The sequence below is a fragment of the Lutjanus erythropterus genome, chromosome 20 (assembly GCF_056507025.1).
Source record: "Lutjanus erythropterus isolate fLutEry1 chromosome 20, fLutEry1.hap2, whole genome shotgun sequence".
Lineage (NCBI taxonomy): Eukaryota > Metazoa > Chordata > Actinopteri > Lutjaniformes > Lutjanidae > Lutjanus > Lutjanus erythropterus.
Window position 1 is genome coordinate 19,611,034 of NC_139336.1, and position 16,247 is coordinate 19,627,280.

The 16,247-nt window shown below is 37.7% G+C and overlaps 2 protein-coding genes across 2 annotated transcripts; one reads left to right on the forward strand and one right to left on the reverse strand.

The window, feature by feature from the left end:
- Window positions 1-1,025: 1,025 nt before the first annotated feature.
- On the reverse strand, window positions 1,026-2,393 carry LOC146308400 (heat shock protein beta-1-like). The gene is made up of 3 exons (XM_084745845.1): window positions 1,834-2,393; window positions 1,603-1,666; window positions 1,026-1,414 (listed from the first exon to the last, which is right to left on the reverse strand). Exons 1-3 carry the CDS (start codon window positions 2,222-2,224, stop codon window positions 1,255-1,257), a joined length of 615 nt encoding a protein of 204 aa, XP_084601971.1. The 5' UTR covers window positions 2,225-2,393; the 3' UTR covers window positions 1,026-1,254.
- Window positions 2,394-4,355: 1,962 nt separating this feature from the next.
- Window positions 4,356-16,165, forward strand: LOC146308401 (sushi domain-containing protein 2-like). The gene is made up of 16 exons (XM_084746109.1): window positions 4,356-4,623; window positions 5,494-5,692; window positions 5,796-5,947; window positions 6,416-6,583; window positions 6,670-6,850; window positions 7,504-7,705; window positions 9,082-9,167; window positions 11,063-11,331; window positions 11,421-11,555; window positions 11,993-12,148; window positions 12,865-13,113; window positions 13,611-13,794; window positions 14,108-14,202; window positions 14,297-14,476; window positions 15,234-15,324; window positions 15,466-16,165. The coding sequence occupies exons 1-16, from the start codon at window positions 4,560-4,562 to the stop codon at window positions 15,527-15,529; spliced, it is 2,475 nt and encodes an 824-aa protein (XP_084602235.1). The 5' UTR covers window positions 4,356-4,559; the 3' UTR covers window positions 15,530-16,165.
- The last annotated feature ends 82 nt before the right edge of the window (window positions 16,166-16,247 follow it).

A 16,247-nucleotide genomic window follows, 5' to 3' on the forward strand; every position in this document is an offset into this window, starting at 1 on the left:
ATTCTTTATTTATTAAAACTAAATTAAATAACATTTTGTTACTTGATTAAATTACTTGAAAGTGATAAGTACTGTTTACTTTGTTTAATAAATCCTCTCTGTTTTCAGCAATATTTCCAGCATTGCATTAATCCATGTGTTGACATACAATACAAATACTGTACGGTAACTTAGTTGCTTTATTACCCAGTTCAGGCACTAGATGTCATTGTTGGCTTTTGAATGGCCTTCATCAGTTTAGCACATGACTTCTACTCCTGATACTTTCAGCCTCCATTGCATTTTCAGAGATTAAGCTGCTGTCACATTCATATGCAATTTCTCATTTAGGCTGCTGTACATTTACTTTGAAACTTGGCATCACGTGTCATGTAGAGGACCACATTTGACCACAGTGAGCTGGTGCAAAATATAATGCCTGAGAAAATGTCTGTAAATGTCCTTGAGAAAAAAACCATTCATCTACATAAATACATAAAATTAACCATCAACAAAAATGCCTCTCAAGCATGAAATAATGTCCATATATTCTAGTAAGCAGAACTTCGCTGCCCTCTTGTGGACTATTTGACAAACATTTAGGGCAAGAGTGTGAAGTGAATGTATGAATAATCAATACAGATTAGAAAAGGTTCCTATTAATCCTCCAATCTGCTGACAAACATGCCAGTAATGAAAGACACTAAAGGGGAAAATTACAATCTTTATTATTTATATGACAGAAGCTGTTTAATACATCTGTTGAACATCATATGATATCAGAACAGCTTCATTAGACTGGTTATTCAATACATCAATATGCAACATTCAGTACAAACACAAAATGAATCTACAGCTACAGAGTTTACACTGTTTCTCTTCCTCAAAATCAAAATGAAATTCAAACAAATTCACTATTTTTAAGTTGTTGTTTTTTTCTATCTATTTGGTCTGCACACATTCTTGTTTTACAGGAAATACGCTGTTTGGATATAAATAGTCAAATTCTATCGTGCACTGTCCATTCTTGGCCAGTATTGTCAGCCGTGTGTTATATTGATGAGTCTGTATTTTATTTTGAAACCAAAAGTAATGATGGCATGGTACTGTACTTGTGACAACACATAAAAGAATATTAGACGGTATCTTATAGCAGGAAAACAAACTGGTTACAGTAATTAACAGACTAGTTTTCTTTTTATGTCAGTGCTACAAAGGTTGCTACACACAACTTGGGCTACATCTGAGTGCAGTTTCAAATCCTGCTCAGTGGTTTTACTTTTCACCCTCTTGCGTCTGTCTGATCTGAACAGGTATGACGATCTCATTGATTGGGCTGCTGACGGATGTCGCAGGGGCAGGAGCCTCTATGGACAGAACTCCGTCACCAGACAGTGAAGAACTGATGTGCTGCAGGTCCACCCCCTGTGGCAGCCTTACAGAGGTGAAAAGGAAGAAGTTTATCAGCATCCAAAACAGTGATATATATACATACATGCATAAATAGCAACACATGTAAGAGGGAAATATGTATTTTTGATTTGGGGGTGAACTGTGCCTTTTAAAACACACATTAAATCCCACAGAGATATGAAATTCCTCATATTCTCAGGGACAACTTACTTGTATTTCCGAGTGAAGCATCTTGACACTGATCCATGTTCATCCTGCCTTTCTTCATGATTTCCTTATAATGAAAAACAGAAAAAACAAAAGTGATGAAGTTCAAAGGTCTGTGTGTTTAGTATACATGCAGCTTGTTAAGATGCTTTTATTTAAGTTTTGTCCTAGAATTTTTTAACATTGCAGAAATATCTTGTGTTACAATCAATCAGAGAAGCATGTTCAGTATACCTGATATTTGCAGATAACCATCCTTGGTTGTGATTGTAATTTCCTCAGGCAAGAAGTGATTGACGTCCAGGTTAATCTTCCAGCTGTCCTGCCCTGTTCGAATCTCTGACACTCCACTCGTCAGCTGTCTCAGACCCTTTTGGTTCAACGCCGCGGGGTGCTGACCACTGAATGGAGGCAGAAGGGGAGTTTGTGCATATCCAGGCCAGGAGAAAGAGCCCAGTCTCCTCTTCGCCCACTCGAGCCAGTCCAGATCACTGGGCTCCAGGAAAGGAGGAAGGCCAAAATCCTGTGCAAAGATGCGGCTCGGCTGCGTCCAGTTTGGGAAAGGATCCCAGCTCACATCGCGGCGGAAAATGGGACGGGATAATATTTTATTTTGGTCACCCATGTTCTAGAAAATAAGCACAGAATGAGGGGAAAGGATGTTGAAAGTGCAAAGGCTGTAGCTCCACCCGGACAAACAAGTCCAGATTGATGACCTGAACACTGAACAATAGGGTAGCTGTATTTTATCCTGAACAGAAAGTGAGCAGGAGGTCCGATGAGGAGGAAAAGGGCTGCTTTGGCAGCTGTAATGCTCCACTCACACACTTTATATACCCAGCTGATTCATTTTAACACTTGTCCAGCTTTAAGTGTGATCTAAGGGGTGAGAATGACTTGGTATGTCATGAGCTGGGGTGTTACTCCTCCGTTGCCCTAGGACCTGCAGAGCACAATGCTAATTATTTGTATTTATATCTCTGGAGTGTCTGTGGCAAGTTGTTGGTGAGTGACTCTGGAAGCAGTGAGCAGACAGTTTATTCAGCAGTGGCCTCTGCAGTCTTGTCACATACTGGTGCCCTTTGTCCATAGAAATCACAGCCTTGTGTTATACGAGGGAACAGCACGTACATTCACAGTCACACAGTAAAAAACTTCCAGTTTCTAAACACAAGACTGAAGGAAAAACACAAACAGAGCAAACAAATGCTGCTGTGTGATGAGTATATAGGGCAAATTACAGCATTTAAGACATGTTTACATCCAGGACAAAGTGATGGACTGAAAGATTGACGCATTCGAATGGTGGTGAGGAATTTTGCATCCTGAGCTATGTCTTCATGGGTGTTATCTTGCACAAATAATGAACCCAGCTTTAGAGGAATAAATCAAGCCATCCGCCATCAAGAGAGGAAAAGTATTTATTAATATCGGCAGCTTTTCCATCTGCGCTCATCCAAAGCATCAGTCAAAGATGTTGACCAGATATATAATGAGCAGTGGTAGAAATAAAAGAATCACCAAGTAAATGCAAAACAAAATATTCATGAAAATGGTCGCCCATCATTCCCGTGGTCTTTTCACCCTAAAATAGAGCAGCTTACCAGGAGGGGCTGGTAGAGTTTTGGCAACAAAATCCAAAAAATAAAATTGGTTTAGAAATACAGTTTGATGCTAAACTGACAAGGCGACTGCCAACATTTTAATCGTATGTTTCTAGAGTTATGTGTTTTTACAGACACATAAACAACTGATAATATGTCATATTTCTTAAAGTAAGTTTGGTGTAATATTTGGGCGCTTTCGTCTAATTCTAACTGCTTTTTTTTAAGTTTTGAAACACTACAGAATCATTAGGTAACAGTCAACGTATGATAAGGTTGTCTGATAAAGTTGTCTGACAGCAGTTAGTTATTGAACTGATTAATGGTTTAATAATGTGTGTAATGATGACTGATAAGGCTAATTCTCAGCTAACTGCTTCTAATGGCAGTTCATAGTAAGTTGTTGTCCTTTGTGTGAGTTTATCTGTGACTCAGTGCTGAAAGTACAGAGCACATTTCCATATATAACAGTGCAATATTAACAGAGCTTTACAGTGAAATGTTCTATATTGCAGAAAATGGCACACTAAGGTGTTAATTAATTTAAAATGTTCCTGCCATATTAGTCTTGCAGCCTTTTTTAACAACTGCACCCATGATCGCACTGATATTACCTTATATGACTGATTATATTTGTTGAGACAAATGTTCTCTACACATAAAAGCATGTTTTATTTAGTTTTTATCTTCATTGTGTTTTCAAGTCTTTATCTAAATATGTAATGTGGAAAAACATGTACTTGTTCGTCTCTTGGTCTTCACCTTGATGACTAGAAGAATAAAAACCTGTTCAGAGAAGATTTCGGTTCAGCGTGTACAAACACACAGAATCAGAGACTTAAAGTAACATTACATTCACTCATCTTTATACACTTTGTCCTGTTATGTCATATCAAATCATGCTTAATCACTGAGACAGGAGGCAAAATGTGTGGAAGTGTCTCTCAGTTCATTATCATCAAGGGAGAGTGAAATCTTTACACGACCCATCTTATCTGTACCTCTGGACAGGCAGGAGCCTTCCATCATAAAATATTCCTTCATAACCAAAAAATCCTCCCACAGTGCGATGACTAAGAACGGGAGGAGTTTTCTGACGTATTAAACAGATAACAAACCTTACAAATTGATGGACGCTCAAGTGAGAGCTGCTTAAAGGTGGCCACGTGAGGGTAAATACAGCTGACAGTGTTATCATGAGGACCTCTGGTTGATGATTATACAGATGTTTGTAAATGCCGGTGATTAAAGGGCCAAGGTCTTGAAAAAAGCTGAGTAAATCTACTTGGGACAAACTGTAGAAGCGGCCGAGAGAGAGAGTAGTTGAAACCTCAGTTAACAGTTTGTGTCTCTGTCATGATGGAGAGATTCACAGCAGTAATATTTGTCCTTCTCGTTTCATGTATCTGCAGGACATTAGGTAAGTACCCACTAACTTCAGCTCTGCCTGAGTTAGAGGAGAGGATCAACATCATTTCTATGTTTTTACTACAGTGATGGGTAATGACTGAAAGTGGGACTGAACAGTTAACTAAACTGCTATTTGTAAAAATTTCAGGATATTTAGTATTTGGGAACATTTTTAAAAAGTAGCAGCAACACTTGTGTGATAACCTGCAGGACCACACTCAGTTTTCAGTGTTGCAGACACTAGTTTATCTATTTAAGAATCACTAAACAGAAACTGTAAGAGTCAAAGGAGGAGATAACTGATTTCTAATTAATTTTTTATATATATATATATATATATATATATATATACGTGTGTGTGTGTGTGTGTGTGTGTGTGTGTGTGTGTACTGCTGTTATTTTTTTGTCTTTTATTGTAGAATAGAAACACATTTTTTACATCCTTTTATTTTTATACAGTATATTTTTGTTATATTATTATTATATTATCTTTGTTATATATTGTGGTAGAGTGTAGATATTTCTAATACTTTCTCTATGCTTATATGTTTTCTATCCTTGAATGAGAGCATTATGTAACCAATATCCCCTCCAGGGGATCAATAAACTATTTGTGATTCTGATTTTGAAAGATATACACAAAAAGTAAATGTCTATTTGGAAAATTTTGCAAATCTTTTAAAAAAAAAAACATCCATTCTTATTTTAAAAACAAAACTATTAAATCTAATTGAGTGAAAAATGAAATATTAAGTTACAATATTTTATGTATCATTAAACACTGATTTAATTACATAAATTGTTTTTCAATGCATCAGTTTGAAAATGGCACACTCCAGAGTCCGTACTAAAGACTTTGTTTTCTCTTCATTTTGAACAGGACAGACATGTGAAGGAAACTGTGGGAAAAGATTAACGACATGTTCGTGCCACCCAACATGCACGTCTCTGCAGACGTGCTGTACAGACTACAGAGATTACTGTGTGGAAACACTTCCATATTCTGGGTCCATTTTGGGTGGGACAGATTTTATTGTCCTCAACGCAGCTTTCAGTAATAGTTCAGAGATCGTATGCAGGTAAGACTTTCTTTCACACCACAGAGTTCACATGTTCCTGAACCTGTTTATGATTGAATAGTGGAAATACAGAAACTTGCTGATTTTTCTTATATAATGGCAGGTTTAACAATGATACCGACACCCTGGGGTATGTGGATGAAAACAGCAGAGGCCATTGTATCTCTCCATTATTGTATGAAACAGGATGGGTTCCTTTGCACATCTCCTCAGATAACGGCACCACATTCAGCAGAGTTGGAGCCTGGCTCTCAGGTACACACTGTAAAAAAAAAAAAAATGGTAGTAGTGGTTCGTAATGTCCGGGCATGCTGGGAAGTCTGCTAATATGTTGATGTTTTTTAAGAAATGTAATGAGTTTATTGAACTCTATATAGTACATTCATTCAACCAATCATTTCAGTTTAAAAGACTTAAAAAATAGAATAACTCATGTTGACAAGTTATGGTGTGTTTTGAAAATAAATACTAGAAATTCTAAGTTGAATTAACTTGAATAAATTAAACTATTTATTTTAAGTTAATGAAAAAAGATTAGTTGATTTCACTAAATTCTTGTATGATTTTCATTTATTTATGTATTTATTGGCATTGGCTTTTTTTTTTTGTCTGTGTATTCTTTGGAGGATGACCTCAAAACTCATTATTATAACACATATTTTTCCATTTGGTGCTGAAATGACATTAACATGTGATTTATTTCATTTGAACGTGTTGCTACAGTGCACACTGGCAAGTTAGATTCTAAGTTTAAGGCGACTCTGGTCAACTCGACACACTGGCAGTACTATGGCACACCTAATGTTGGAGGCACTCTGGAGATGACATGGAACACCTCTTTGGTCAGAGCAGAGAGGGTCAACATAGAGCTGTGGGGATACAGGGAGACAGGTGAGTATACCTGAATATACACTTTGGAAGTCACATGACTATTGATTAGATAATCACTCTGAATTCTGTTAAATGTTTCTCTGCAGGAAAACCCTACTCAGACACCTGGCAGGGTGAGTGGACCTATCTGTACTCACTTGCAAAGGATCATCCCAACAATGGTTCCTTCAGCTTTTTGCCCAAACCAGTAGAGAATGGATCTCCTGGTTACGGTTGGGAGCTTGGCGCTCTGCGTGTCGGCCCCAGCACCTACCCTGATGGCACATGGTATGTGTAAACGTTTCCTATAATACAGATATAAATATGCTCTGAAACAAATGCGAATTGCAAAAATCTGGAAAAAAAAATTGCTCAGGCATTAATTTGTTTCAATATATCGATTTATTATTTCTGAGTAAATATTCAAACTGCATGCTTCGTCTCCAGGAAGTTCCTTGCACTTTTTGTTACATATGGTAGGGATGGCTCGATAACACTTTATGTCTGATACCAATATCAATGCTGCAACGCTGAGTATCTTCCAATATCAATACCAATCCAATAGCGTTTTTTCCCTTCTCTTAAAAAACTAAGCCTACAGTAATACTTTTAATGTATTGAAACCTGTTAATGGATACACTTTGCTTAACCTAGCCATCTAAAAAACATCATGCTCAAACTGTGAATGAAATATTCTATATTCTATGCAATGCAGCTGCTTTGTTTATGTGATAGTTTAGGCTAATGGATCATACTGGATTCTACTTTCCTTTCTTCACTTTTATGGATATTGTTTGCATGGGACAATATTTTGCAAGGTCACATATTGCAAAACCATATAATGTTTAAGTTAATGCTGCCACATCGTTTATGTACTAGTAGTAAAAAAATGAATATATTAAAATGAATCAGCAGCTGTATTTTTCATGTGTTTTATTTAGGAATGTACAAGCCACGTGGACTGAGGATCACGCCCTGGCTTGGCAGTTGGAGGAGAAGTTCAGGCAGGACTCAGTGAAATGGGCCCTGGACAAATGTTTAGCATGGGACCAGCTGGAAAATCAGCTGCCCAACTTCCTCAGTGAGATCATAGACTGCCCCTGCACTCTGGCTCAGGCGAGGGCAGACACAGGGAGGTTTCATGTAAGTGTGAACAGAAGCACACGTAGATTTGGCTGCGCTCACCTGAAACAGCCTTGCAGTAAAAGTTGAGAAAACAAAATCATTTTCAGATGCCTCAAATTGCCTCAGGCGCATAAAATCATAAGTGACATAAACAGCACCAACTCAAACACAGCCAACAAAAACAATAGCTGCACTACATCGTCCTGACAGATAAACTTGCTACTGCGTACAGTAGCACACACCTCGTACCATTATGTCACAGAAAACTTGGAACAGGCACGAAAAAACAGTAACTACTTCATTTTAAGGTAAATATAAAACATAAATGTGCTGCAGAATGTCTCAGATGAACTGGACAGATACACCATCAGACTGTGGGAACTTTATTTGATGTGCTGCATGAAATGATATAATAACTTTATGGTGGTTGTCAGTGGCTGTAAACTTATACTAATGTCACTGCTATCAGTTCAAAGTCAAGGCAAGGTCTCACATTATTGTAGTGTTTACAAGCCCACATATTTTCCTCTAGCTGAACACGTTTCAGCATCAATCTTATTGCCTTTACCTTACAAATTACAGTAAGTGAGAGGCAAAGTTGAGTAAGATGACCAGTACAATGTTATCATGATGCATATTTAAACAGGTACACAGACAAATTTGTGCTTCAGAGTTCATAGTATTCATTCATTTGACAGTGATTGAAATATGCTGCTCTCACATTTTGGTCTAACTTTATCAGCATAATTCAGTAAAAGATTATCGTGATCTAAAATTCTCCCTATTTAGATAATTATTAAGCAGGATTTTGATGAAGCGTAAGGTCGTACGTCAACCATGTTTAATATTAACCACCTGCTTTACTCTCCAGTCTAAACAGGTCAGCAGCAGCTTAGCAAGAAAACATTTTGTCAGTTGGTTCATTCGACTTGGCAACATTTACAACTGGCAGTTTGTGTGTGTAAATAGTTATAGCTAAATAGCTCATCTAAACTTCATTTAGAATATATAAAATAAGACAGGGACCAAATATACAAAAAGCTAAAAATTAAGCAATGGTGGAGATGATACTGCAGAACGAATACAAAAAGGAAACAAGAAAAGAGTCATGTAGAAAATAAGAAAAGGAAATGTAGAATAAAAATTAGAAACACATGTCTGCAATTTTTTAGCCTTTCCCATAAATTTTAACTTCCTGAAGCAGTTAGGGAAATTGCTAAGTAGCTGATCTCCGTGTCAAAACTAGTTTGTGTGGTGAAGTTTAGAGATGTGTAAATCACCACTTACTAAGCAACATTTAGATTATATTGTAGCACTTCATGTTACGTAACTGTACTGTAAATGCACATTTGGCTGCCTGGTCACACAAGCTGTCTCTCACTCTCTCTTATCAGACTGACTATGGCTGTGATATAGAGAAAGGGAGTGTGTGCACCTACCACCCTGGGAGTGTTCACTGTGTGAGGGCGATACAAGCCAGGTAAGTCCTTGACTCAAACTGTTACCTCGCCTTCATGGATGGGTGCCAACAGTGTTTTTACATAATTAGCAATGTATTTAGCAGGGTATGGCTCTATAGCACAACTTTATTTTCTTACTTTATACACTAAGTGGTATTGATGGTACACTTGCAGCTGGTAGCTGTCAGTGTGGATGAAATCTTCGATAATAAGTGAAAACCTCCAGTGGCCTCAAGACTAGTATGTGGGATTTAGCCTGTGAAGCTCACAAAATACAAAAGCCATAACTAGACCCAGTGTATGGTTTGTCCATTCTGGGCTACTGTAGAAACATGACGTCTGCCATAGTCTGCCAATGAACCTCCGTAAATCTTACACACTGTGCCTTTAAAGGCTCATTTATGCTAAATGTTAGATACACATGTGGGTACAGAGACTTCTGTTCTTACTGCAAATTTGTCTAAGAAAAAATTAATTGGTCACGCAGATTTTAGACAACTGTTTTTGCCAAATACAAATAATGGTTCAGGGCACAGAAAAAGCAAACAGAAAAAGGCGATCTTTATACTTTATACTTAACTTTATAGTCTTTTGGTTGCCTATATTTTTTGTCTATTCTCTCATCTGTGTCCTCACCTGGCCCAAGCTACCTCACCCTGACAGGAAGTTCAGTAGTAGTAAATGCCCTCCCCAGATAGCAGCTGACTCTGGGCCAGATCCGCCTCCAACCTGGAAATTATGTGCAATGGTCACAACTGTTTTACTGCCCTGTGGCGTGTACAGCCCACGTACAGGCTGTATCCACTCAGGAGTTAGATCATATCATTATCCTCCTTGAACACATTTGTATGTTACAATAAATTTATATTATATTAATTTAGCTGACAGATTTATACAAAGCGACTTACAGTAAGTGCAGTCAGCCATGTGGATACAACTCAATTAATTGGTTAAGCTCTGCTCTAGCCCTCTATATTCATTTTCAACTTGAATTATGGCACCTGGAGAAGTAAAACTAATTATGTTTACTGATCAATGGAGCTCTTGTTGAGATAAAAAAAAAAAAAGCACCTGGCCATTACTGTACATTCATACCTAAAAAGAAATTATTGTGATTGTCATGGAATACTATAAGTAGCAATGCTAATTGGGTGTGAATGCTGAAACCATTTACAGTATATGTTCTTCTACAAAAAAAATATTTGTAGGACTTTGTACTTTTTTGGTACTTTACTCCTTCTACATTTTTGAACTGTGAAACTTCATTCAAACATCAAAATATTCATCCCAGTTAGGACATACAAACCATTGCCTTTCTCATTCATCTTTCAGCAATATTCACTTTTATTTATTTTCTGCAACATTTTCCTCATTTAAAATGTTCCACATCTATACATTAGATTTATTCAACAAACCACATTCACTGACCCTTTCCTATTTTTCCAACTATTCATATTTCTTCAGCTGTTTGTACAAACAAATTAAAGCCAGCATTTCATTTTAGCTCCCAGCGATTAGTGAGGTAATTTAAGTCCCACCTTACACATAATGGCCATTATTCACCCCTTTCCCAGTTTTTCAACTGTTCATATTTCAACTTGTGTCACTTCTTCATTCTTCAAGCCAGAAACTTATTGTGTGAATTTGAGCCAGCAATGTTGTTCCTGTTCTTTAATACAATATCAGGTTTATTCAACTTTTAAATCATTCATTGGACCTTTCCCACTTTTCATACTCCTTCAACTGCTTCTACATACAAATCAAAGTCAGCAATTCAGTTTGGCATCAGCTTTTCAACAAACCTTAAAATCTCAACATACTGTAAACATCCAGCACATAACCATAATGAAATCTTTTTGGCTGTATAGCAGAGATTACTGTTCTAACTGAGAATGTTTTGGGAATGTATCAACAGTCCAAAGTATGCAGCAGGACAACAGTGTTGCTATGACAGCACCGGCGCTCAGGTCCTGACGTCAGATTCGATTGGGGGCAGCACTCCTGACCGAGCGCACGACTGGGGCTCACCTCCATTCAGAAAACCCCCTCGAATTCCCGGCCAATCCCACTGGGTCTATGACGTCCTCAGCTTCTACTACTGCTGCCTGTGGTCGGACAACTGCAAGTACTACTTCAAACATCGGCCCTCCAGTGACTGCAGGCGTTACCGCTCACCCACATCAGGTGAGTTAACCACCGCAGTATTATGGCCTATGGTTTAAGATTATTGTTTTGTGTCCAATCTTTATATTTGTGTGTGTGTTTGATGCCAGCTGCGGTATTTGGAGATCCCCACTTCATAACTTTTGATGGTGTCAGATACACCTTCAACGGCAAAGGGGAATACACTTTGGTCACGTCAAAGAAGCAAGAGCTGACAATCCAAGGCAGAACAGAGCCTGTGAATGGTGAGCTTCTGAAGGCACTGAGCTTTTAAAAGTGACCATCTTTTTCAGCAATGATCAGTAAATGCTAGCACTAAAAAATGGTAAAAAAAAAAAAAAAAAAAAAAAGGGATGTAACAATACATCGAATACCGTACTGCATTGGTGACCAACCTGGGGTCTGGGTCCCCAAGGCTTTGTCTGCTCTATTATACTCTTATTATGTTATTAAGGTAAAAGGGAAAAACAAATTTCATACGAGCAAAAACAAAATGTATCAGTAAAGGATATTTTTATATATATATCATGATAAATATCGTGTCGTGGAATTTTTATCATGGTATTATCGTACTTTGAGTATTGTTACATCCCTAATAACAAATAATGTGACATATAAAACCCACACTGCACATGAATAATATCTTTTCCTTACATCATTGCTCTGAATCTTTCATTATTAGGAACGATAAAAGCAACACAGCTGACGTCTGTAGCCATGAAAGAAGCTAATTCTGATGTGATTGAGGTGCGGATGGTCAGGGGTCACACCGGCCTCGAAGTACTACAGAATCAAAAAACCCTCTCCTTTACTGAGCAGAGCTGGATGGACCTGCATGGTGAGACCCCGATTCCCCATTTTGTTTATGATGAACTCACTGATTTTACCACCTCTCGTGAAATTTTTTATAAGTTACATTATTTAGAAATAATTTATTGTGGGGGACAGTCCCCTCTGTGATCTGCCTCCAAGAGGAAAATAATGCCCTAGGATTAAACTGTTTTGCTTTTTATTTGGCTCGAAATCACATTTTAAACATAGTACCCACACCTCACACAGAAGCCATCTTGTTCATGTAACTATTTGGTTTTTTAAGACAATAAATCTCTCAGGGGAAGGCTGAAATAAAACATTTAAGATGAGAAGAATGCCTCTCCTACTCTGCTACCAAAAATGTCTTTAATCTCTCCCTTCGGCTAAAAGAAAAAGTATGTAAACCCCCTGTTGTGTATTTCCTGCAATAAAGTAAACTTAAGAAAGCAGCTCTTTCAGAGTTTATGAAAGCTGTTTCGTCTATATACAGGGCCCTTCCAAAGACAGAAAAATAAAGTTACACTCCACGTTTATGGATCGATTCCCTCTCTCAGAGAACATGAGACACTTCAAAATAGTACAATCATTAAGATATGAAAAGACCACAACTTTGTTCCATCTTTGGCACAAAAATGTGGTGGATCTTGTTGTTCATAGTAAAAAGCTGATTGAGAAAAGTTCTGATATAATTTAGCTAAAACTATAAGAATTGCCTTTATTCTAAGCAAATGTCTCTCCTAGGTGCGTTTGTGTTTTCTCCTACATCTACAAATGTGACCGTGATGTTCCCCTCTGGAGCCGGGGTGGAAGTGCGACTGATAGAGGAAACCATGACAACTACTGTGCTCCTGCCAAGGGAGTTCAGTGAAAACACTCTCGGGCTGCTGGGAGCTTTTGACTTTGTCCGTGAAGATGACCTCGTTCTCAGCAACGGTCAAGCTGTGCAGAATCACAGCAATCCAGAGGAGGTGTTCAGCTTTGGGGCAAGCTGTAAGAAATTAATCACAATGCAGATTGTGTGTTGTTAATCAAACTTCATCCATGTGGTGTTTATGTCTGTCGTGCACGCGAGCTGTATAATGTTACATCCCCAATAAAACCTCAAAAATATAGCTAAGTAGGCACGAAGACTGGGACATAAACTATAGTTGTAGATACATTAAGATTATATTCTTTCACCACGACTTGGATTGACCTTTCCTAAATCCAGTCAAAAGGGCAAACTGCAGTCATGTATTCTTTACAGTATAAATTATCTTGGATATTAGTCAGAAGGAAATAAACGCAGGTCACCATTGTCTTTTTTCGCCACACCTTCCTTGTCATACTGCCTTCTAGTATAGGTCATGTCCCCTTCATGTAACACTTCCATGGTAGGAAATCAGATAATTCTTATTTTATGAAGTATCAGCAGATAAAGTTGCTGAGTTTCCACTTGAATTTAAGTACTTTTGTGGTAAGTGTGCATCTTTCTTTTTGTCTTACAGGGACTGTCTCCAACAGGTCGGCCTTGTTCACATATGACTCAGAATATCTTTTGGAAACATATTTATATGCCCCTAGGCATGATATTAGCTTTCTTCCAGTATTTTCTGTTCCTGAGAATCCAAATGATCCGTTAGCCAGCCAGGCATCCGAGATCTGCACTGGAGAGGGCTCTCAGTTCTGTAGGTAAGAGAAAAAGCTTTTATCTACTTTTACTCACTATAATAATCAAGCAAGTAATTTTTTTATGAAACAAACACATCACTCAAAATGAAGACACCAGCATAAGATGGACGTGCCTGTATTTGGTATATTTTGGCTTCATTTTTGTACATTGGGAGGAAGTGGAGGTGCGGTGTCCATCATTATTTATGTTAATGAGCTTGACCCATACAGAAAGTAAAAGTGCTGATATCCAGACTGTTGATGATCATCTTTAACTTTATGTGAATGCAAGGAATTTGTATTGCAGCTCATTTCCTGTACATCTGTCCTGTAGGTATGATGTCCTGGTAGGTCGTAGTCCAAGCATGGGAAATGCTACCAAAGTGTCTTTCCAGAATCACATTGCCCTTGTGCAGGATTTAAGGCGAGGTGAGTCAAAAAGGTCAGGTGGGAATATTTCCTCTGAGTGCTATGTACAACATTTACTTGGTTTCACGGTGCTCGTTGTTGTTATACTGTGCAGTGGTATCCTGTGGATGGATTGCACCGCCAGTGAATGGGACGAAGAGTGGGACCACATATTTAAAAGGATATAAGGTGCAGTTTTTCTGCGATGATGGCTTCACACTCAGAGGATCAGCAGAGCGCGTATGCCAGGACAATGGCCAGTGGTCTGGAACGGAAGCGACCTGCGTGATTTTCAGTATGAATAAACGATGAAATCCATCTCGTCCAATCATTTTGATTTGCATAAATCAACAGTGACGAATGTGCGAGTGTCTGTATTTGAGCAAGCATGTGTGTGTGTGTCTGTGTGCATCATTTGATCCATCGAATCAGCTCTAAAATGTTGAAGAGCACAAAAAATTAAATCACTCTCATGATCTCTTGTAATAGAGAATTGTTAGATTGTTCCCGTTTGATTAACAACTGAAAAGCCAATGGAAAGTGAAAATCTGGAGAATTATCAAACAACATATTTGATAAACCATCAGCTGCTGTTAAACGACTGCTATGGTTAGCATTCAATCATTTCTTAGCTTATAATACCATTCTGTACCCTTTGACCCCCCCAACAACGAGCCTGGCCATATCATATTAAATCAATAAAGTTCTTTAAAGCTATGATATGCAACATTTCGCCATTAAAATGTTTGAAAATACTAGCTAACCTATAATATATGTTACATATTTTGGTGAGTTGCATACTTACAAACAACTCCCATGATCCCACACTACTTCAGATGTCATCAAACTATGTGATGCTATCAAACTAAGAGACAGAAGTACATCATTTACACTAATTGTGGCATTAAAAAAATATATCTGTGCATGCACCACAAGCACAGTAGCAAATCGGCTTATGAAAAACAAAGGCTTACTACCTTTAGTCTTCACTACCTGTAGCTTTCTGTAAGGACCACTGGTTTAAAAACATCTTTTTTTCTGTCACTTTTCAGAAAATATTGCAGGAATTGTTGCCGGTTCAGTCGTTGGAGCCGCTGTACTGTGTCTAATATCAACAATACTCTACTGCAAAATAAAGAAAAGGTGTGGTACAGTATCTTCAGTTAATGTATTAGTAAACTGTAACATAACATCTCTAAGATGCATTCATAAACTTGATATGGAAAAAGTATTGAATTATTCTTTGTTTTTCTCTTTACTGACTGATTTATTTTTTCATTTCAGAAAAGCTGCAGACTCAGAAGAACCTGTGGAAACTGTGGCCGTTCATGAAAATCAAAAACTTTAAATACATGCAATAATACATGGATAAAGATGAAAAAAAAAAACACAGAATAATACAAAAGTGATATCTTATTCTGGTTGTAAACCTTGTAAACCACAGCTATGATCCAGACTTATATATATCATAAGGCTGAGCAAAGATCCCGGCGCAGTTAAAGAGTAACTACACACTTCCTGAAGAAAAGCATTGTTGCACTGACTTCACATTGCTGAAGTTGTAATCAGTGTTGTACTACTGACCATGTCCATCATCACTGCACAGCACTCTAAAAACTACAGCTTCAGGTTTATTTAAGCAGGGGGAAAACACTCCATTATTTAAGGTTTGATCTGTTTTTTTTTTTTAAACAATAACTTATTATAGGTGGGTTCAGTAAGCTAACAGTAACTGATTAATCTCCTGTCAAAGGTGAGACATTAACAATGCAACCTACTCCTGTCTAAACACTCCATCATTGCTAATATCACACGGCTTTAAGTGCACTTTAATCAGCTCTTCAGCTTATATGTATATTTACAGAAAAATGTGGACAAACATTGAGATTAAATTAACTGTGTATGTCTTGTTTGGTTTCGTCGTCATATTGTTATACAGTTTATCATTTTCAGATTTGGTGGACAATAAAGTTTTTCAAATACAGTTTATTCTGGTGCTTTATTGCAGGTTGACTCCTATGAGCCTTTTCCATCAATCTAAAAGCAAGTGGTTACAGTTTATTTCA